The sequence below is a fragment of the Microtus ochrogaster genome, chromosome 18, assembly GCF_000317375.1.
Source record: "Microtus ochrogaster isolate Prairie Vole_2 chromosome 18, MicOch1.0, whole genome shotgun sequence".
Lineage (NCBI taxonomy): Eukaryota > Metazoa > Chordata > Mammalia > Rodentia > Cricetidae > Microtus > Microtus ochrogaster.
In genome coordinates this window covers 56,577,932-56,601,072 of record NC_022020.1, presented here as the reverse complement: position 1 = coordinate 56,601,072, position 23,141 = coordinate 56,577,932, and the positions used below count along the sequence as shown (strand labels likewise).

Genomic DNA, 23,141 nt, shown 5'->3' with positions numbered 1-23,141 from the left:
AAGCACTAATTGTTCCATATACATATTGAACATTTTCTATTATACCTCTTCTTTAACAGGAAAATTATATGGCCACTAAAATAGGTACCCACAATGTGATTAGCATGAATTGGTAGGTTTAGAAATGTCATTGCAAGCTGAGCTAGCTCATTTCTCTAGTGTACACACTTTGGAAACTGAGGCAGAACAAGTTTCAGACTTGACGAAGCTACGTAAAGATTTCCATGTTAGCTTGGAAAACAGAGTGAGATGCCTGAACAGATAAAGAAAAGAAAAAATGGTATAGAATGGTTAACACACAAATATTTTCCTGTAGTACCTTAAGTACCGTGCTGATTAAGCTTTACCTTGTGTTAGTGCTAATGTGAAATTTGACAATTTTACCAACATGTATTTATTACAATTATTTGATAAAGTATTTAGGTATGTATTATTTATGTATTTATTATTGTCTTTGTCATACTGGAAATTAACCTAGGGCTTCAGATAACGTGAGAAAGAATTCTACCACTGGTTTGAATTCCTGCCTACTTTCTTACTTTTTAAATTTTGAGATAGAGTCCCACTAAGTTGCCTAGACATAGATAGCCTTTTCCTCACCCTATAGCTCAGACAGCCCTTGAACTTGGGAAGTTCTTGGCTCAGCCACCCACGTATCAGAATGTACAAGCCTCTGCCACAATACATTCAAGGTCAAACTCCATGTATGTTTTACAAGGGATTATCTAATTCTAACTAACTCTAAGTTTATAACACTTATTCCAATTCATGAAACTCATCCCAGTAATAAATATTAACAAATCACTGGATTCCATAAATTCTCTTTTTAATAATCAAGTAATTATGACTAGTTTCAATTTATAAATGCTGCAGCCCTCACCATTTTTACTAATGCCTACATAACAGTCATTGACTATAAAAAGAAAGTTGGATGATGAAGTCCTGAAGAGGAACTACGTAAAGCAAATAGATAATACTGTGAAGACAAGTCAGAATGCTCTTGTTTTGTGTATGAGAGAAATGTCATTTGACTCTGTCGAAAATCAAGAAGTGTTGAGCAAAGGGAACTATATATCAGGGAAGAAGAAAGGAAGGAACAAGAGGAGGTGGACACTTGAGAAAGCATCACAGATTGTGTGAGACAGCACTGGGAAACAGAGGAAGAGGTGGTGGGAAGAGCAAGCCAGAAGGAAGGAAGTTAAACTGGGAAGACCTCCTGTTAATTGTGCAGAGAACTGCTCCTATAGTAGCAGAAGAAAGAATTCAGATATGAAGATGATTGGGAACTTTTTAAAAGTAGGTGTTATGATGTAGGGGGGATGGGATGTCAGTCATCTGGGTTCCTACAAAAGCTGGGAAGTGAGATCTGAGCAGAGACAGGCATGTGGCCTGGTCTTATATCTTTACCAAACCTGGGTGTAAGAGAAAACCGTAGTTATGGATAACATCAATTATATATTCAAGAGAGATTTTTCCATGACAGTCCATCTATTCCAGGTGAAAATAATTATTTAATTCAAAAGCAGGAAAACTAGTAACTAATCTGTTGACTAATGATTTCAGACAAATTGAGTTTTTCTTTGTGAGCAATTATACGTTTTTAATAGAGTAAATTAGCAGTATCTGCTGTAATATACTTTTTAAAAATATCAACTGCAACACTATAGGCTGTGATGTTTCAAAACATCATCGCTAAAGGGGACTATATCTGTCAGCCAATGTGGTTGTAAAATTAACTTTATTTGTGGTTCATCACATTTGAATGTCAAGCCATGCACTGACTGGATTACAGAATTATAAATGTTCTTCAATTACTAGGTTGACTGAATGAACTTGTCCAGGTCTTGGAATTCTTATTTCAGGTTTCTTAATGACCTAATTGGATTAATCAGTTGATAATTCAATCTACTATTTATCTACACTACACTAAAGTGATGCTGGGTCCTCTACAGACCCAGAGGTATTGACTGTCTATGGTTGGTTGAAAATGTATTCTGAATTTTTTGTTATAATATTTAATTTTATTTCAAAAAATATTTTAATATTTATCCTATTTGTGGCCTTAAAATAGATTACTTCACAATTTCATTTATCATTAAGAAGACTACTTGATATTGTATTTAACATTATATTTTATTAATAATAATTTTAATTCAAAATTAATTATAGGTTAACTTTTAAAAATCCTTGGGTCAGTTGCAGACCACAGAAATAACTCTCAGAAAACCACAAGACACAGAAATATTTTTTGTTTCTAAGTACATACAAAGTTTACATTTACTGTATTATATAATTTGTGAAAATGTCCATTAATATTATGTCCCCCAAACAGCAAATCTGTTTTATGTAAAAAAAAAAAAAAAACAGTACCCTATTAACTCATTATAGTGTTACAAATCTGAATCTTGGAACTTGGGAGTGAGAAGCAGGCCAGTGAGAGCTGTATAGCCATATAGGCCCTCATCACACAGACAAAGTAAGCTGGTGTTTATCTGAACCTTAGGGTGACGCAGCTGAATGATCAGAGTGGTGGCAGCTGAAGACTAAGTGTCTTCAGAAATATCTTCAAATTAGAAAAGACTGACGTTTGCCCTTAGGAAAAGTTTTGCAATAGCAGGACCTCCTGCTTAGTAGCATTTGCTGACCGTGGGCTTCCTTTCAGAGCCAAAGCCAATCTTTGAAATTCAACCATTGCTTTGTCAACTAAGTTGACATCATTTTTACAAACTTACATTTCATAGGATGATAGCCATTGTCATAACCACAAGTTGGGGTGACATCTGTCAGGGCGTGTGGTTTAGAAATGTTAGGCAAAAGGAACAGAGATATGAAAGAAATACAGAGACATAGGATTGTACCTACCAGGAGGGCAACCAAGTGAATCCTGAATCCTAAAAATGCCTGTGTTTATTTTCCATATGCTTATATACCCCAATCCAAAAAAGGGGGGAAGAAGGCAAAAGATTACTTTAACATGACACAGAAGAAAAACAGAACAAATACTTGCTTCAATACTTGAGACATCAAGCCACTATTTCCTGAATTAAGTATTCTGATGTTTTAGGTAGGACATTCAGTGACAACACATTAGACCAGGTATCTCATAGGCAGCCACTCCCTGGGTAAAACCTCCTGTCTTAAAAATGAAGGAACAGAAATAGGCTTGGATTCTCTGACCTTTGGTCAAGGTGGATGGACCCACCTCTATGAGCCATCCTAATATCCAAAATACCAAGTATCCACACCACGGTAAGGATATCTTGTTTATAGCCACTCCTTAAGTCAGATTAATATTTACATATTACTCATAATATAATAATAACAGTAATAATATGTTGTAATAATTTCCTATTGTGTGTGAATAGCAGTTCTCAATACAGGACTTAAATATTCCACAATATATGCTGCAAATAATTGTCTGTCACCCAATTTTTGTAGCACTTAGAGAACAAAAACAAAGTGGAAAGAAGCATGCTATTTAAAGGTCCTCCAGCAGATTTTCATAAAGATAATGGAGATCTGCTTTAACTTAGTTACTCGTTATATTAGCACCTGACACACAAGACAGTCAGACCTTTGAAGCAATGAAGCCAAGCACTGACATTAGTCTTGAGCTATGAAAGCAATAGGTATCATGGGCATTTGAAGGCAGTTGGCATATATTGGAAATCAGCTGTCAGTTTAGTAAGCTTCAATTGTTCCAGCTGGTTTTTTTCTTTGGAAAATTTGCTACATCTTTTACGTCATCATTTGTTGTTTCAGTCTATATATTTGAATACAAATACAACACCTGAATCAACCACTTTTAGATTCAAATTATCTTCTGAGTCTTCCTTATATTGCTCACTTTCCCAGAACTGGACGGAGTGTAGGGACTTGTTCTGAACTGGATCTGACTTAAAGGAAGTTACTGCCAGGTTTTGTCTTCTGGTGAGGCTACTCCATATCAGCAGACCAAATGTTTTGTTTTCTTAGCCTTCATGAGCTCAATGGAACAGGGCTTAATTTCTTTCTAGAACTTTCCTTTAAACTGATGTTGGCTAAATGATTGGTACAAGAGGTCTTACTTCCAGCCTACTATGCTTTTATTAAAGTCCCTTCCTTTCTGAGTTTAATTGTTTCCAGCTTTAAATTTAAGCCAAGAGGCATACACAACTTCTTTTAATTATACAGAGTAGGCCCAGTTCCAAGAGAGGACAGAGGAAATGGAAATATGGACACAGTATGAAATCACATTTAACAATTCTAAGTTTGCCATCTATACTATGACTCCAGAATAATTATAGTTGTAACAGGAAAGATCACTGATCACGGATGACCAAACATATATAATATGAGTTCAACATATTGTGAAAATTATCAAACTGTGATAGACACATGAAGTGAGTATGTACTGTTGAGCAAATGTGATTTTCAAAAACAAGCAAACAATTTTAATTATTTATAAAATAGAACCAAGAACAGAAAAAAAAAGAAATAGCAGGAAACATCACCACAGTATCTTAATAAAATAATTTGTGTAATTGTCTGTAAGGAATGGTGAACAATACATTAAAATGATTTGTCCATTTATCTTCATGCTAGGTTGTTAATTCATAAAACAACTAAGATAAAGCAGAAAAGGGGACATTAATGTGAACACACCCAGATCCAGATGAGTTAACTAGACATTACTAGATGAATATTTGGAAAGTCTTGGTGAGAACTTCTAGATTATAAGAGGAATACTTTGTAAAGTATGATACAAGAAGACATCAGATATGAAATATAAAGTTAAAGCAACATACTGAGATTATTGAATCTCATGTCTAGGCATTTAATATGTGTTACGTTTTCTTATGATTGAATATTTTTGGAAGTTTTTAAGAATGGATAATGATGTAAGTAGAACCCCCCCAAAAAAACAGAAACAAAGAAGTAAATAATAAGCATCATTAATATACCACTAGATACTTTTCTTTCATATTTCAGGTTATGTGAAATAAAGGATTTTTCCATCCATCTACTTTTGAATGTACTGTTTCTGACGTCAGGCTATAAGCAGAACACATGTGGCCTTTTGAAGATTTAAATTGAACAAAATTATTACCTGTGTTCCTTTCATAAAGGTATTTTAAAAAGAATAAATTATGTGAGCACTTTGTATTAGGCTTCATGTAGTGCAGATTTTCTACACACTGTGATTTATCTGGACCACATGAAAGGGTCTGAACACGGACTGCCACAATCCATTTTCCTAGATTTTGCTCAGATTGAGTTAGTGTCCCAATATATTACCATGAGAAATGATTAAGGGCATGGATTTTAAGACCAAACTCAGTATAGTTTTTGGTTTTACACCTCCTAGTTGCACAATTTCAGACAAATTACTTAATTTAAAGCATTATCTGGTGGAATGAAGACAGAGCTAGGATACATTTTGTAGGATGATTGTAAAGATTACATTGGACAGGCCAAATTCATTTTGTAGACCTTTGCAGAACTAGAATTATTTTTGAATTTTGGAAGCTTCCTTGATACTAAATACTTTGATTCCCATGTAAAGATTATTTTCCTGATTATTATCTTATTTTTATTATGGGTATACAAGCCTCCTGGCAATTATATGCCAGTAATTTGTTCAGGTTTCTCCCTTTCTTTTCTCTATTTGAGCTACAAATACATGAAAGATTTTTGCTCAAGCATCTCAAACTCTGATTTCAACCCAGACTTCTCTATCATTCTCATTTCTTCTTTTGTACGATGTCAGCTACCATGGTTTATGTGGGAATGGAAAGTAAACTATGCTTGCTAGTATTGGATCTTCAAAATTCAGTAGCAATTTATCCAACACTAATGCCCTTTGTCTCACTCGATCCCAAATAGAAGTAGGATGTGATCTGACTTTGCAGATGTCTTCAGTGCCAAGGATACCATTTGTTATTCTAGGTCAGCCCCAGCCCTGCCTTTGGTGGATTTAAGAGTTTCAATTTGCCATAGTAATTCCTGTCTTTGAAAAGTGCATGGCTACTGCAATTGTGCAATAATTATTGATAAAAAATGTCAGAAAACATGCATTTTTTTTCTATTTTTAAGTTAATAAAAATACTTTTGTCCATTTATATTACAACAAAAATCCCTAGAAAAAAATGCCCCAATGCCTTTTGTTGTATACATTTGGCCAAGATCCATGATGAATATGTGGCTCTCTACCACATAGAAACTACCATCTCTGGGAAACTAGGTTGATCTGGTTAAGGAATGAAAGGGCAATCATGTTATATTATTAGAATTAGTTACAGGAGGTAAGGGCACATCTTACTGGATGTGATACTACCAAGATAGACACTGTCTCAATGGGGTTATCAAAATCTTTCTGGGGGTTAGCACAATGGCTCAGTGGCTAAGAGCACTTATTGCTCTCACACAGGGCCAGGTTCATTTCCCAGCACCCACATTTTTGCCTTACAACCACCTGTAGTTCCAGTTCTTAACCATCTGTAACTCCAGTATCCAATACCCTTTGTACCTGAAATGTGTGTGTGCATATACATACATGCACACAAAACATTCAAAAAAATAAGTAAACCTAAGAAAATAATTTAAAAATCATTTAAAGTGAAACAATGTTTAATATGTTAGCAATAAGTTTAATTACTACAGATAAAGGAACATCCTCTGAATTTGAATCTGTCTCTTTCTGCAATTAGGGTGAATTAAGAGGTCCATGATTCTGACTTGAAAAGGAAAATACTAGGATAACTATCTTACAATTCAGTTTTCCAGTTACTCTCATGTCACAATGATTATCCCATCATCAAATCCATTTGGTTTCCTACATTCCCCGTGACCTTGAGTTATGTTAGCTATTGATTATTTTATATTCTCTCGGGGTCTAGTCTTTGAAAATTTACTCTATTCCAAAAGATGAAAGCAAAAATACTAGTCTTGTGGTGAACCTCCAAATGGAGAACTGGGTATTTCCTGAAAAGAAAGAGTCTTGTGTTCTCCCAAACAAAATGAAGTGAACATGTGTTCAGTTTTGTCTTAACTGCAAATGAGAGGATCCTAACTCTGTGAGGATGGAACAGAGGACCAGGCCATCTTTTTCGACTCAGATGTGAACAAGAAGCCTTCTCTGAGTGTGTATGGAAAACAAAACTATAGTTTATCAGTACACAAGTGTCAGAAAAAAAAACCCTGAAATCTCCAGGAAACGTGCTTTCTCCACTGCCTTTTTTTAACACTAATTTCTTTCTAAAGAAAAATAGAAGTATATTCTGTCTTAATGTATGGTTATGCCTTTCTTGACTTATGGAAGCATAAACAGAAAATAATGAAGATTGTTTTATTTACCTAAAACAAGTATTAGAATAAAGAAATCACCACTTTTCTGTAAAGTTTCAAATGCTTCTTCATATGTGTGTATAAATTATGAAGATGTTTGATTCTCTAAATTGACTTTGACACATCATGATGGCAACATTTGTTTCCTAGTGTTCTAAAGTCATCTGAAAAAAAATTAAACTGTTCTAAAAATGAAAAATCACTGCCTTCAGACCTGCTTCAGTAATCATCGAACCAAAATTTTCGAGGGACAGAAGGGACTTAGCCATACGGTACTGACAAGAATAGATGTTCCTCTTTCTTCCAAATCTAACCACAAATAGCAGTAAGTGTGCGTTCATGGAAAAAGAAAGAGGAAATTTGAACAGATGTAGGAATATTTACAGAGAAAATGCCATTTTTAGTACCAAATTAGTGTAAATAAGGCAAGAAAATGACAGAATCTCAGAGTGAAGAACAGCTTTTGAGAAAACAGCTCTTTGCTTTCCTGTGTTCAAAGTTCCCAGTTCACAGCATGATGAATTTTTTTTAAAAAGTTTTTAATGAAGTACATTATGAGCTTTGAGATCTGTTGAGATTAGCTTGGTTTAAACAAACAAACAAACAAACAAAACAAACAAGCAAACAAAAACCCAAAATTCTAAAGGAAGAATTGGGAGGAATGCCAGGGAAAATTTCACTCTGATCTATTATAGCATAAACCTGATGCTGTTTGAGACATGCAGACCTGTGGAAGCCTATCTGGAAGGACAAAGGCAGAGCAGTCAGCAGGTAAATGGCAGTTTAACCTGAAGCTGTGAATTCCCATACAGGGAGCCGTGAGAAATTCAGTGAATTTTATAACTCTTGTGTCTGAGCAGAAATGAGAAGAATCAACCTATAGTAGCTGACTGAGCCCTTCTTTTCCAGTTAAAAAGTATGTGATAATCCAATCCAACCAGGTATGATTGTAATAGAGCACACCAAAGCGTTTACAATGGGGAAAGGAGGTTGTACATTCAGAAAGCCTGGGAATTAAAACTATTACTAGTTATTTAAAGAGTGACAGTTACTAAGCTGAGAAAACTGGTGATTTTTTTTTTCTTGCTGACAAAGATTCCAACAAACCATAATTTAATTTTCCCATGCCTCAGTTATTCTTCAGAATCAGCACAAGACTTTAATGGTAAGGTTCTTAAATAAGAGTTCCAGAAATGGTCCCATTGAGGGGAGGCTATCATCACAGGGTAAATACACACACCCACCTATCCAGAATCCTCAGCACCATGTTCTGTGATGTAAGAGAATTACAATAGAGTTTCCTTTGGCTCTAAATATCAGCTGCAGTCGGGTAACTTACATGGTCAAACTAGTCATTTGCTGTGAGGATATTAAGACTGGCTTTCTCACGCTGTAGACCAGCCTGACCCCGAACTCAAGGAGATCCACCTGTCTCTGTCTCCCTGAGTGCTGGGATGATGGGTGTGTGCCACTATGGCGGGCTTACCTGTGCGGGACTCCTACAGCAAAGACTTGGCCTATTGGGAAAAATCGATCCCAAGAGTGAGAAGGGAGTGAAGAGTGAGATCTTGCTCGTGCTGAGGCTCACACCCATTTTGACCATGGCGTTGCCAGACAGTACTGTTTGTTTCAGAAAATGCCACTCAAAACTACCTCTTCTCCAATTGCACCAATAAACCTTTTGTCTAGCTATTGTATCAGTGAATAATGGTGATAGATGTTGGGCTTTGTATCTGAGTATATTAATCATAAGCATTGGGTCATAGTATCTGATTCCAGAGGATCAAGGAATAGCACTCTAAATAGATTCTTCCTGAATAGTTATGATTAGACTTTTTTTTTTAAAAAAAATCTTAAAAATTTTTTTTTTGGTTTTATATCATAAACTAAGCTTCCCCTCTCTCCCTCCTCCTTCCCAGTTATCCTCCCAACTCCCAATGCATCCCTGCATCCACTTCTCCTCCACTGTTTCTCTTTCGATACAGGCAGATGTCTCATGGATATCAGCAAGCCATGGTCTATTAAGCTGCAGTGAGGCCAAGTGCCTCTCCTTATTAGAAATTTTTGAGGCTTCACTATTTTACATGATGAAAATAGGGATACTAATGATAAGAAAAAGGAGAAGTAGAAGGAGGAAAGGAATGGCAAAAGGAAGTAGACGAAGAGGGGAAAGAGTGGTGTCATCAGTTTCTTTATGATCGATATAAAACGGATCTTGTATTGGCAGGAAATGTAAGCTCAGTTCTTTCATGATGATTGTGCTTCCAATGTGTCTCTGCAGGGTCTCAAAGAATGGTTAATGGGTTTTAGGTTCCTTGAGGCAACCTGTGTGGTCAAAACGTTAGTGCCACAGTCTCTGCTGTTTCGACATGCTGCCCAAGAATGCTCTTCATGAAGCAGTAATAAATACGAAGCCTTCTGTAGCACTATCCTTGAGATCCAATGATTCTGTTTGGTTTTATATTCCATCTCCTGGGGAGAAAATGCAGATGAAGGACATCATAGTGCAGCCAGTGTACTTTGACAGGAAATACTTCTGTGATAACTTGAACTGCAAACGGAACGAACTACCTTTTGATTGTTCCCCTTATGGAACATTAGCTTGATTTGAAAAGACAATCAAAAGAAGATGATATTTTTCAGACACAGATACTTGCTATATATTTAATCAAAATTGAAAAGTTTGAATGAGTCACTTGAATAAAAATATTGTCTACCAAGAATGAAATTCATGCTCCTAAGAAAAAATTAGAAATTTGAAAAACTTGTGTATTTTACTGGTAGTTTAACACTTTTCCTACATTAATAGTCATTTTTTATGAGATTGCTGGTAATAGTAACAAATGAATATTTTTTTCTATAATGATACATGTCAACAGTTGGAAGTCCTGTCTAAAATAGCATACTATTCCAAATTACCATCGACTGGTGTGACAAAATCATACATCAATAACTGATTCATTCAAGTACAAGATGAGCCAGTGAATTTTATTTAAAATAAGACAGTACCAAATATTTATTGATATCATGTTAGATTTCACATCACATCTAACAGTCAAGAAACTGGTTGCTAGGATTTGGTATAGTGTTAAATGATAGTTCTATAGTCATCTGAAAGTTTTTTCAGAATGTGCCTTTGACAGTTACATACCTATTTGAAACTGAACTATTTACGTGCAATGCAACAAAAATACCTATGAGAACTGTATGAATGAAAAAATTCATCTTAAAAACCAAGTTTTGTTTTTTTGTTTTTTGTTATTCAACCAGGCTGACCACAAACTCACTGAGATCTGCCTGCCTCTGCCGAGTGCTGGGATAAAAGGCATGCACCACTATGGTTCAGCTAAGAAGCAAGTTATTTTTAATCAAGCTATTCATTCAAATATTTATAATAGTATAAAAAACTACTACTGTACCATTTTTGTTAGGAAATCATGCTACACTTATTTGTAAAATTTTTTATCCATTTTCCATACCAACCCTGTTCCTCCTTCTCCTGCTCCTGTATTGTGTCTTGAAATGCCCATTTTGTAAGGTTCAGCTACGTGAGGAGAATTCTTTGGAGTCCTCAGTAGTAGCTAACAGTTTCAGATTCTGGCTTGACCACATCAGGCAATTCCCTTTTTAATGATTTTAGAATAGCCCCCTCCAATTCAGAGAACCGATGAAGCTAAAGTAGGCCAAGATTTCCATTTAAAAAGAAGTGAAAGGAATAGATAATGTGGGGCCAATAGGCAAAGGCAATAAATTACTATGAGGTTTTTCATTGCTCCAAGGCATCACTGTAGTCCTGGGGAGAACGATGTGTATGATTCACTCTGTGATAATCTTCTGCTTCCATGTTTACACACCACTCTCTTGGATTCTAAGGAGACTTCACTATTCTGCCACTCTGATGGCAGAAAAACAGGTTTTAAAAAAAGAAGAATGAACAACACCAACAGAAAAGAAGCAGAACCATGGCAACATTAGCATTTTTCTTTCAACTGTAAAACCTAAATTGGGTTTTAATTGAAGCAGATTATGATCATTACAATCGATTTAGAATCACAAGTCATGTAATTTTGTACATACTTATTCATGAATTTTATATTGCAGAAAGTTTCTTTGTAGTTATTGATATAAACATTTTTAAGGAAAAATTTTTATTAGTTTTAATGCAGAACAGTTGCCCAATTTGGTATCTCGTAATCACACTTACACTCTTTCCAAATTTTATTTTAAAAGATTTTAAACCTCTAAAACTCTCTGAAGTGTATGTACAGTTTAATAGATAACAATACTTCCTCTTATCCAGTGTATAAGATATCACTTAAAAAAACTTATATTGACATTGTTTGATTAAAGGCTTCACTCCAGCTCCTGGCATTCATATACCCAACACACACCTGTTTCCTTTCACCAAGGCATCCCTAGATAGATTTCAGCCAATCAGGGCTCCTGAACCTTAGAAATCCCCTAGCCCCTATCACTACTAGGATAAAAAAAAACCCAACCCCAACTGGGCTCAGGGCTCTCTGCTTTCACTGCTTCCTTGGACAGACAGGGAGACCAAGATTGAGCTTAAAATAAAGGTTCTTTGCTTTTACATTTGGGGGGTCTCTGTGATCTGGACATGACAATAACTCACCCCCTGTTGTAGGAGGCTGCTTGTTTGTTCCCGGCTGCCTAGACTCCCAAAATAATCACACAGAAACTATATTATTTAAAACACTGCTTGGCCAATGACTCTAGCACATTCCTAGCAAGCTTTTACATATTAAATTAACCATTTCCTTTATTTTATATTTTACCATGAGGTTTGTAGCCTACAAGCAAGGTTCCAGCTGATGGCTTGCATCTTTCTCCTCTGGCAGCTCCATGGTGTTCCTTTGACTGCTTTCTTTCTCCCAGCATTCACTTCAGTTTTGCCCAGCAAGCTCTGTTCCCCTATAGCTCTACTATAGGCCCAAAGCAGTTTCTTTATTAATCAGTGTTAATCACAGCATACAGAGGGGATTCCCATATCAAACCCCCATTACAGTAAAGAAGGTGTGTTATTAAAATATTTCACATGTTGTATTACCTGTATAACTCCACAGAGACTTGAATAGTTACTGTTGATACAGTTAGAACACAAGTGATATTTATCATTAATTTCTAATTCCATCCTCTTTTTAATTAAAGTCAATTTAAACAACAAAAGTTATAATCTAAATTTTTAGTTTTTCCATTAAACTACTATAGAGCTAAGAGGGAGGATTTTCATTTGCTTTTAAATATTTGCCTGGTGTTCTAGTCATTAACTTTTAGGATGTTTTTCTTTCTCTTTGTGAAAGTTCTATACACCTTGCCACAGTGGAGTTTAAAATAACTCTTCACTCTAAAAATACTACATGCCATTTTAAAAACCTTTGGAAAATATGAAAAAATTTAAAGGTGAAAATGCAAACCCCCCGCAGGTCTATCACACACAGCTAACCTCCACACTCGTCTTTATTCGGCTAATTTTAAAATGCAGATATGGTTTTACCAATGATTCTTTAAAATCTTTACTTTAAAGCTTCTAAGAAAAAGGAGGGGGAGATAATGAATTTGAGTATTGTCTCTATCAATAGCCAGATCATCTTAACATTATGAAATCCCCAAATCAAACAAAGATAATAGCCACAATGGCCAGTGAGTATTTGGAATTGTTTAGATGAGTTGTCGTGCTTTAACTGTTACATGTGTGTTTTGGTTGTTTTTCTATTGTAGAATAACTAAGAAAATGTAATCTCTTAAGACAGGGGAAGATTTATTGACTCTCTGGTTTTTTTTTTAGAATATTCTAAACAGGCTAGGCTCCCACAAAGCCAGTTCCTGAAGTAGGATCGAAACCTACTGCCATTTTCCTTGGCTTCTCATCAGCCCTCATTGTTCGCCATGTTCAGAGAGTCCGGTTTTATCCCATGCTTATTCAGTCCCAGTCCAGCTGGCCTTGGTGATCTCCCAATAGATCAGCCCCACTGTCACAGTGGGTGGGCGCACCCCTCGCCGTCCTGACTTCCTTGCTCATGTTCTCCCTCCTTCTGCTCCTCATTGGGACCTTGGGAGCTCAGTCCAGTGCTCCAATATGGGTCTTGCAACAGTTCCTGTTTGGGGAGGCTCACTTATGATTGTTGTCTTCATAGTCTGGCTGTTGGGTTTGGGATGGTCAACTGGACCTCCATCGCCATCCATGGTTTCTGTCACTCTCCAGGTAGACTCCGAGGGCAATGACAGAAGGAAAGTCTTTATGAGTTTTTAGTTCTCGAACCCATACAGAGCAACTACTCCACAATCTTTTGTTCAAAGCAAAACACAGGGTCACTTCAGAATGTAGCACTATGAAAGAGTCACTCATTTCTGCTGGGAGGAGCTCCAAGTATTTTTTGCTGACATTTAATCTGATGAAGATTTGAAGAACATACCAAGTACTCACTGCTTGAGAAAATGTCTATCAGAATTTGGAGGAATGTCCTTAAGATTTAAATTCATTAGATGAAATACAGAGAGATATACTTTGAGAATTGGAATTGCATTTTTATAGTAAACATTAGTAGTGTTTTATAAATATACCCAGGGTTACAAACCCCAATATTTGTGAAGCTGCAAGGGTTCTGATAATACCCAAATAGGTCAGAACAGAATGGGTTAAAGAGGGGTATATTGCATGTTGAAAGAGGTTTAGAAGATTCTTTGGTGACTATACGAACCCCATGATGTCAAACTACAGGTACATTGAAAAAAAAAAAAGACCTACATCCCACCAACTGGTTTCTGGAAGTTAACAAATATGCTCTCAACTTCTGCTGGGAAGAGGCTACATTGTAAGCACAATGCAGAAGATGTAAGCAGGCAGAAGATGTCAGTATCTGGCTTCAAGTCTTTTGTTTCTTTTCAGTAGGTAGGTTGTAGGATCTTACAGAAAACAGGGTTATGAATAGGAGAACAGAAAATAACTCTCAGTTAGATTCTACAGAGTAGATCCTTGACAATGGAACAAAGTTAAAAAAATGAAAAAAATCTTCTCATGAAGGGGAGTTGGAACAATTGGAAAAGAATGCGCTCAAAATAGATCATTAGCCTAAATGTAAAATATAAAATTTTAACGTTTGTAGAACATACCGTAGGAAGTCCAGGTGGTGGGTTTGGATATGATCATGGATTTTCAGCTATCACATATTAAAAAATGAAAGGAAAAATATGATAGGTATTTTAAAATTCAGAATTCCTACTCTATGAAAATGCAATGTTAAGAGAACAAACAAAAAGGCCATGTCTTAGAAGCATATTTTCATAACTCACATTAGTAAAAGGGCCTATCTCCAAAATATATAATGAACATTTTTTAAAGCAATAGTCAAACCAATACCACCAAGCCAATCAAAATAAGCCAAAAGACTGTAGCAAACAGTTCTCCAAAGAAAACACACAATGAGTATAAGAGCATAAGATAAAGGTCCTTTGTATCTCTACTAAAGAACTGCTGTTTGATATAGCTGGTAAACCACCCACACCCATTACCATGACAGAATATACAACATGCCAGTACCTGATAGAAACACCTCCATTTTTCTGAGAGTGGAAAGCTATATTATCACTTTGGAAGAAATCTGGAACTTTTCTCCAAAGATAAACATAGTTTTATAACACAATTTAGGAATTCTGTTCTGAGTCACTGGACTCATCTCTAAATAAGACATTTATACCTTTCAGGCTCTGAGAACATTGCAGAAGAGAGGCAGAAAGCATTTAAGAGCCAGATGATATGGTAAAACACAATGAAATGCCATCATCTAGGCTTGATGTGATCATTGTTATTATGAGTTCATAACTGCAGCTATATGCACTAAGATCCTAGTCAGACCCTGTAAATAACCAGTCATGGCCTTTACTACTGAACTACTGGCTGCTGCTGGCTTCTGGGAGTGAGATTTTATTGTCTCCATTTGTGGACTAAGGCTAAATTGACCATCTCCAATGGGTAGCGCCAAGCCAACTTGGATAGACCTAGTTAAACTAAGTGGGTCACCAAACAAAGCATGAGAAGTAGAGTTTTAGGGACATAGAGAGTTGGATAGGAATACTAAGGGGGGAGGAGTGGGGCAGGAGTGTGATCAGTATGCATTGTGTATATGAGTGAAATGGTCATATAACAAATGTAATTAACAATACTTAGAATCTATACATATTAGTAGAAGGTTTGTTCCTAGACTTCAAACACTGAGAGAAACTAAATTATTCTTCAACCGGAGAACTACAAAAGTTGGGCATGCTGATACAATTACATACTATCAAACAACAAGGGCCTGTTAGCAGGCACAAAATGAAGAAATATTAAGGATATAATACTGAATTTAAAAAGCACAGTTTAAAAAGGTACTATATAATATGATTGATAACTATTAATATGAATAATACTACTTAACCTATAATCTGTCATGTTACTCAGGTAAAACCTTAACGCAGAGAAAATGCACATAATTTCAATTCTCGTAAATGTTCAACAGTGTAAGTAGGGAAATGATTAGTTATCACTTAAGATTTAAAGTAGGGCTAATAGAGAAAAGATGAATAAGTAAAGAAACGGCATACTCTAATGATGGATATGAATTGAATTTATACAAGCCTATATAAAATAATTAGCCCTAGTTTACACTATGGGAATAATTTAATAACTGTCTTAACCTTGGTAACAATGATGTACACTAATGTAACATGTTCATAACAGGGAAGATGGTGGCAAAAGATGGTGACCTGACACTGAGGAACTACCCCTGTTTTATTTTATGTTGTGGTTGTGCTTTCTAATAAAATAACACACAATAATTTGAGTTGCCATATTTATTTCTTGGTTGGTAAATAATTTACCTGTACAACAGGCCAGGTAAAATTTCCTTTAGATAGCAAATGAAAACAAGTAGACCGCCCCTGGGTGAGTCGTAGCAGTCTTGTATAGCATGTATAGGAACGGTATTCCTGGAAACAGGTGGTGAGGGGTTGTGTCTGCATGAATCATCTGCCTTTGTGACTACATCTACATACAATGCTCCATGTGGGGATTTGTTCATTTCAGAAAATAATTTCCTTAGGCAGTATTATCTTATGAACCATGTTTGTTTATTTGAAAAGTCACTTTTGAGAGGAGAAATGGGATATGCAATTCTGTGTATTCCAAAAGTTTTGAGGCATTTTTCAACAGCCCTGGTTTAATAACAATTAACACACCTGGAAAAATGTTTTGAATCTTTTTATTGTGAAGATGATTTATTAATCTTGTTGAAACTACCAGAGACAGATGTAGGAAGACTGAGAAAATTTCTATATATAGAATTAAATTTCTATACACAGAATATTTAAGATGAAAATTACTATCCCAGTAATTTGTTTTTCTTCTCTGACCCATACTCAGTGTGAGGTTGAATCTGGCTAGGACAATAATGTGTTCAAATACATTCCAGGTCCTTGTCAAATGATTGCCTTTGAGATCAGCAGCAGCCTGCACTATGGCCTGGTGGCAGCTAATGTCATTTAGTGAGTCTCTGTTCACCTCTCTCCTAGATATAAGACACCATCACCTCACTTTCTTTACATTCAGATTTTACTTTTGAGAAAACAGTATTACTGACAAGTTAATTCTACATATTTCACTAAGTCACACCCTTGATTAACCTTTCCTAGAGGGATGTAGATTTTATGGGAATGAAGAAACTTAGGAATATATCTTTAATAAATCAATTGAGGTGGACATTGATGAGCAGGTTAGGCCAGACGATAAGGCAATTGTTTTGATTGATTGCTCTCCAGGCATGGTTCCTGGAAATCACAGAATGAAAAAAAGGGTGCCCATCGTTCTCAAGAGGACTTCTTGACTGTTGAGCCTATGCTTAGGCTCTGAATTTCTGCTTGTTTCATGTGAGGAGATCTACAGTGTAGATAAGAATGAAGTTTATAAATTTATCCGTGCTAGTAAACATGGATGACACATATACACACGACGTACTGTGAGAGATGAACTGGATGGAGGTTGATTTCCTCATTCACGCACGTTCTTAGCAATGGGACAAGCTCACTCTTTAGGAAGATTTTACAATGAAAACAAAGCTACACCATAGCCTGATTTATTTTTAAAAAACAAACAAAAAAACACTTAAGCAAGAGTAACTTCTGCTTGGAAACAGCAAATATTCACTCAAAATTGTATATTTTCATACACTGTTCATAGGCTATCTAAAACCATTTTCACATGTTTATCTTACTTTTCAGTACATAAAAGTGATTTTTAGAAAGCAGAAGAAAGGAGAATCAAGGTTGTTACAGACCAAGTGAACCGTTAACATTTTTTGACGCTAACATGTAGACAAGTTACTGATAATATTGTTTCTTTCACCAATGAAGACATAGCCTGGAGCCTAATAAGGATCCATAATGTCTACCTTATGTCGCTTACCTTATGTTTTGATTTCTTAGCAGCTAAGAATATTCTAATACCAAGATTCTACATTCTTGGAGTAGAGAAACTCTTTTAGAACTTTATCCTCAAATTTTCTTGGCATTCTTCTACTTTTCTAGCTTTATTCTTCATTATCTTACATCATACCAATGACACATACAATTCTAGCTGCAATTTTTTCGTGTGATATATGACCTTGTGTTTTCTTTCCATAGATCCAGGGCTGCATAGACAGCTATATTTTCTGCAAAGACCGTCCAACGTAGTTGCCATTGAAGGAAAAGATGCTGTCCTGGAGTGTTGTGTTTCTGGCTACCCTCCGCCAAGTTTCACCTGGTTACGGGGCGAGGAGGTTATCCAACTGAGGTATTACAAACACACCTGGACCCTAGAGAACTATGTACTATTGTCTTTTTCTTTCTGATAGGCACCAAACATTCCTGTTTTCTCAAAATAATTAGATTTGTTTTCAAAATCTTTGGCATGATATTTAATTTTTGGGAATATATGATAAGGAAAGAAGTAAAAGCTCATGGCTTTAGTTCTGAAGGGAAACTAAATTAGCATATAGAGAAGCCAGAACATTCAGATGATGTCATCACAGGAACATTCCTGAGATGGTAGATCTTATATGTTCATAACACAATGCATGAACACATGCATACTCATGCATGCGCACATATACACACGTTACCTAACTTGTGGAAATCATTTCATATTATATGCATATGCACATATTTCACATTCCATATATAAAATAACCACATGGCATACCATAGATATAAACAATTTCTTATTGTCAATTATATTTCAATAATAGTGAAGACAGAAAGAAAGCATTTCTTCAGTTTAATGTGTTACTGTCTTAAGATCTGCATAGATATTTTAGTTCCTAATGTGCCTGTTTTTATTCAAATGACTTATGGGATAAGATTTTATAAATTATCTCATATTTATATAAATATAACATAATGCTGGAGAGCATGGCTCAAATTGGATTAGCCCAAGATTAATAATAAGTGAGAGTTAGAAATCAAGTTGATAGTTAATTGGAATACTTAGTCAGAACCACCTTGATTAAATGGATCCCACTTAAGAAATTAAGTTCATTGATTAGAATGACTGGTATACTCCTTTTAACACGTTTAATTTCTGTGATGAGATACGTGCATAGATCATAAATTATTGTTTAAATTTTGTCCAATTTAAGTAAGTATTTAGGCAACAATAAGACGTAGGATGCCTTCACAATGTTTCTGAGGTCATGAAGGCATACAGGAAATCTGGCGACTGCTCACGTTGATACAGGCAGGTGCTCTTGGTTCAGTTAGAGTGTGACTTTTTAAATAAAAACTTACATGTCAGAGTAGGAGACATTGATTTCCACCCTGGAGAACCATTTTTTTTTCATCTTGAGGCCCTGTAACTTAAAATGAAAGAATCGTACTAGATTATTTGAAATTTCTTTTTATTAGTTTTAGAATAGAAATTTCTTATTGTTCTATACATTGTTACATTTATTCTGTAACTGTAATGCATTGGTATTACATTTAATTTAGTTAATCCTTGAATTAATACACAGAGCTTCCCAATGGACGTTTACCTTGATGACATAGGGGTTTTATCTGTTTTGCTGTACAATGTGAGCATTCGTTAAATACATGAGCACTTCTGAGGTCTTGCCTAATGCTCAAATATGTTAACTGACCATCTCCTTGCATGTGGCCTCTGTCTTACAGGTCTAAAAAGTATTCATTGTTGGGTGGAAGCAATTTGCTCATCTCTAATGTGACAGATGACGACAGTGGAACCTATACTTGTGTTGTCACATATAAGAATGAGAATATTAGTGCCTCTGCAGAGCTCACAGTTTTGGGTAAGTCAATGATTGGAAATTAGTTTACATTCTACCCTTCAAAATATACCGCTATAACATTTTAAGTGCTTGTCACTGATTGCTTCCCGTATTTATTAGTGTGAAATTGAAAGGTTCCAGTATTCTGTGCATGCTCTTGCTAGGCTTTGATTAATTGCACAAGGGTTAAATGCAGTGTTTGAATATTTGCTTATTGATTAAAAGTCACATATATTACTTCTTGCTTTAATTATTTTACTGATGTACTGAAAAGTTCCCCAAAGTGTTAATGAGCAGATGTGTTGAATAACAATGAAGACTTCTAAAAATATCATATACACAGAAAATAAATGATGAAAAAATTGTAGAAATTATATAAAAGTGTTCATGAGTGGAAAGGCTGATGATACTTGAAATAATGTCTCTGACATTAAATTCAGTGTGCTGAGATTGATTTATTAATATGGAATAACTGTAGGTGTTGTGTTGAAAGTAAACAACTAAAATCCAATATGCTTAAGAAAAACTTTCCATAGCAAGAAAGCAATTTAAAGAGTTTAAGGAACATGGATGGATTTATGTCCTTCAGGAAGGCAGGAACACCTACAACTTATTGAAAATTAAGAATAATGATCTGTGGTGCCAGCTCAGACAAATGAATGTTTTACCATGTCTAAAATTTGTTTTACCTATTTTGCCCTCAATTATGTATTTAGAGGAGATAAGTTAATATTTTATTTTCATTTCTTTTTCCTGTATATGGCAAAAAAATGTTTACTAGTTTTTCACTTTTTCCTACTGAATAAGTCTTTTTGTATTTTTAAAAATCTAAGAAAAACAAAGGCTGTTTATAAATTATTCTGTAGATATTAAAAGATATTAAGGAGTTATAAAATGTGACAATTTGCTGAGCTATATCATGTAGCTATGACATTCATATTGCTTTGAACTTCAAAGGCTAGGGGAGAAATAATAGGATAGATGGTGGGTTGCTTGTTTTCTCATTGAAATTTAAATTCTAAATAACAAAGGGTAAATGGTATAAGTTCTTTAGATTTGGAGATATCATTACCTTAGGTAAAGTACTAACAGCCTTCAGGCTGCCAACAATCTAATTTAATAGTACTTCATATTTCAGTATAACAAAGAAAATAAAGCATTTGTAATATCAAGATACCATGACACATATTGTTATGCAATGTGATCTTTACTGATCACTTGATAAATGTGGTCATATAATGAATTTAGATTACGTGTAGATGAAGTCAAGTTTTATGTGAACTTATTAGACTACAATGCTTCACTGACATCTAACTTACCTGTACATGAGTGCTGGTACCTGAGGGCACATTATTGAAGTTATTCAGAATATACCTGTGTGAACATTTGCTTCTGCATGCAGACAGACATTCATTTTACTCTATGAGTTGTAGTAATTATTATAAAAGCCTATATACTTTTTTATGCATTTAAATCTACCCAAAATAGAGAAGCAACAAAGTTTCCCACTCAGTATGATATATTTTCTGTCTTTCTTGGGAAAACATTCTGGTAGCTTGGCATGTTTTCTTCCAGAAAGTTTCATGTCTCAATGAAGCATATGTGGCCACACACATTATAGGAACTCATTACACTAATATTGACAGTTAAAAATTATACAATGCAATACACTATATAATATAATCTGATTATACATATCCAAAGCACATATATGAAACATAAAATCCTGTAAATATGTGAGTGTTCATAATATGTGTGTATGTTAATATGTATGAATATTTATGTATGCCTATATGTTTATACATATAAGTATACATATAAATGAAAATCATTATTTATTTAATGCCAAAATTATGAAACAATTATTCTTCAAAAGATCTCCTGTTTGAGGTGTATAAGGAGCCTACATTAGATAGCAGTGATCTTCTTTGCTCTAATTTTATGTAAATTTAGAAAATGAAACAAAATAAGACATCTTAAGCAACATTTTTATTCTTTAAATGGCTGGTTCTGATTTAGTAGATTGGAACTGGGTGAAAATGAACAGCCTGTCTAGTCAGTAGAAGCATGGTGCCACTCAAGACTTGTCTTGTCTATTGTATGGAGATCAGTGGCAGTGAAGGGGAATTTGGTCTCTTGTGTTTCCAAGGAAGAATAGTGGTAAAGGGCTCTTTCTGACTTGAGCCATTTTCCTGCTCTAGTAGCCCTCAATCTTATGAAGGCTGTGTGAAGGTGAAGTGGAGAGGCAGCTAGCATCTTCCTAGATGAGTCTATTTGAAAATAGATATTCACACTGAGGAAGAAACATGACTCATGCCTATGCTAACTGAGGGTTCCATGTCAACTCTATCTCATGAATGAGTTCTCAGACAGATAAGTAATTGTCTCAAGGAAGGATCCAGGCTGAAATCTTGACTCTGTTCCCATAGCCTCAGACCCAAGGTTAATTATCTTCCTGATTCAAACAGTTTTCAATTGATTTTTTTTTCTTCTGAAACAGTTAGACAGTGAGGTAGGTTGTGTGATATGTATGAAACAATTCTAAAATTTCATAATTCGTGATGTAATCACACCTAGTAATATGTGAATATGTTAGAACAATATTGAGAGAATAAGGAAAGAAAGGATGGTAAGGCAGAAAGATAAGAAAAATGACAATGTTCTGTGAAAATAAGGTTAAAATAGTTTTCATACTCATAACCTATGAAGAGGCAGCAAATATATGTGTATTGATGACTTTATCTTACTTTTTAGAACTACACATTACATCTATGATCATATAAATAAATGTGAAGGTACAAATTTAAAGCATAGTTTATTTTAAAAGAGGACAAATACATGCTATACAACAAAAAATGTTTACAAAAATAAATGTAAAAAAAAAGCTAAAAGGTACTGGACTTTTTATGCAAAGGATGAGACCAAAGGATAAGTTATTATTTCTTTTGATTTTATAGTCATTGATGTTTTGTATGAATGATTGTTTGTGTGAACATGTCAGAAGCCTTGGTACTCAAGTTATAGAGAGGTTGGGACCTGCCATTTGTGTGCTGGGAATTGAACCCTAGTCCTCTAAAAGAACAATCAGTGCCCTTAACAATTGAGCCATCTCTCCAATCCCAAACAAGGCTAGTTCTTAAATGACATCCTGCCTAGATTAGGCTGCCAGCAAGCAACAAGGCTTGTGTAGCTCATTGGGATATAGTCAATCCTCTGAGCAGTAGCAATTTCAAAGAATGTATACGTTATTTGAAATGTCTTAATCTTTGTTTTTCTAAACTAGCACTGAATTAGAACAAAGCCACATATACTCCACCTACATGAGGTGAATGCTTATTGCGGGACTTGTGTTTTCTCTTAAAGATGACTCAGTATCTTCTCTGAGTCCCTGTGTAGTTGTGAATATTCTGAATTTTCTTTTGAGAAATTTGAACCTTATCGGTTGTTAAAATAGGGTTGAAATGCAACACACACACACACATACACACACACATACACACA

General features: G+C 35.1%; 1 protein-coding gene across 2 annotated transcripts in view; it reads left to right on the top strand.

Moving 5' to 3' along the window:
* Positions 1 to 23,141, top strand: part of Dcc (DCC netrin 1 receptor) — a 1,026,209-nt gene that overhangs the window by 497,236 nt on the left and 505,832 nt on the right. For both annotated transcript variants that reach the window (XM_026783657.1, XM_026783656.1), the window contains exons 4-5: positions 18,001 to 18,151; positions 19,525 to 19,661. In XM_026783657.1, the coding sequence (XP_026639458.1) occupies positions 18,001 to 18,151; positions 19,525 to 19,661 (288 nt within the window). The remainder of the gene's footprint in view (positions 1 to 18,000; positions 18,152 to 19,524; positions 19,662 to 23,141) is intronic.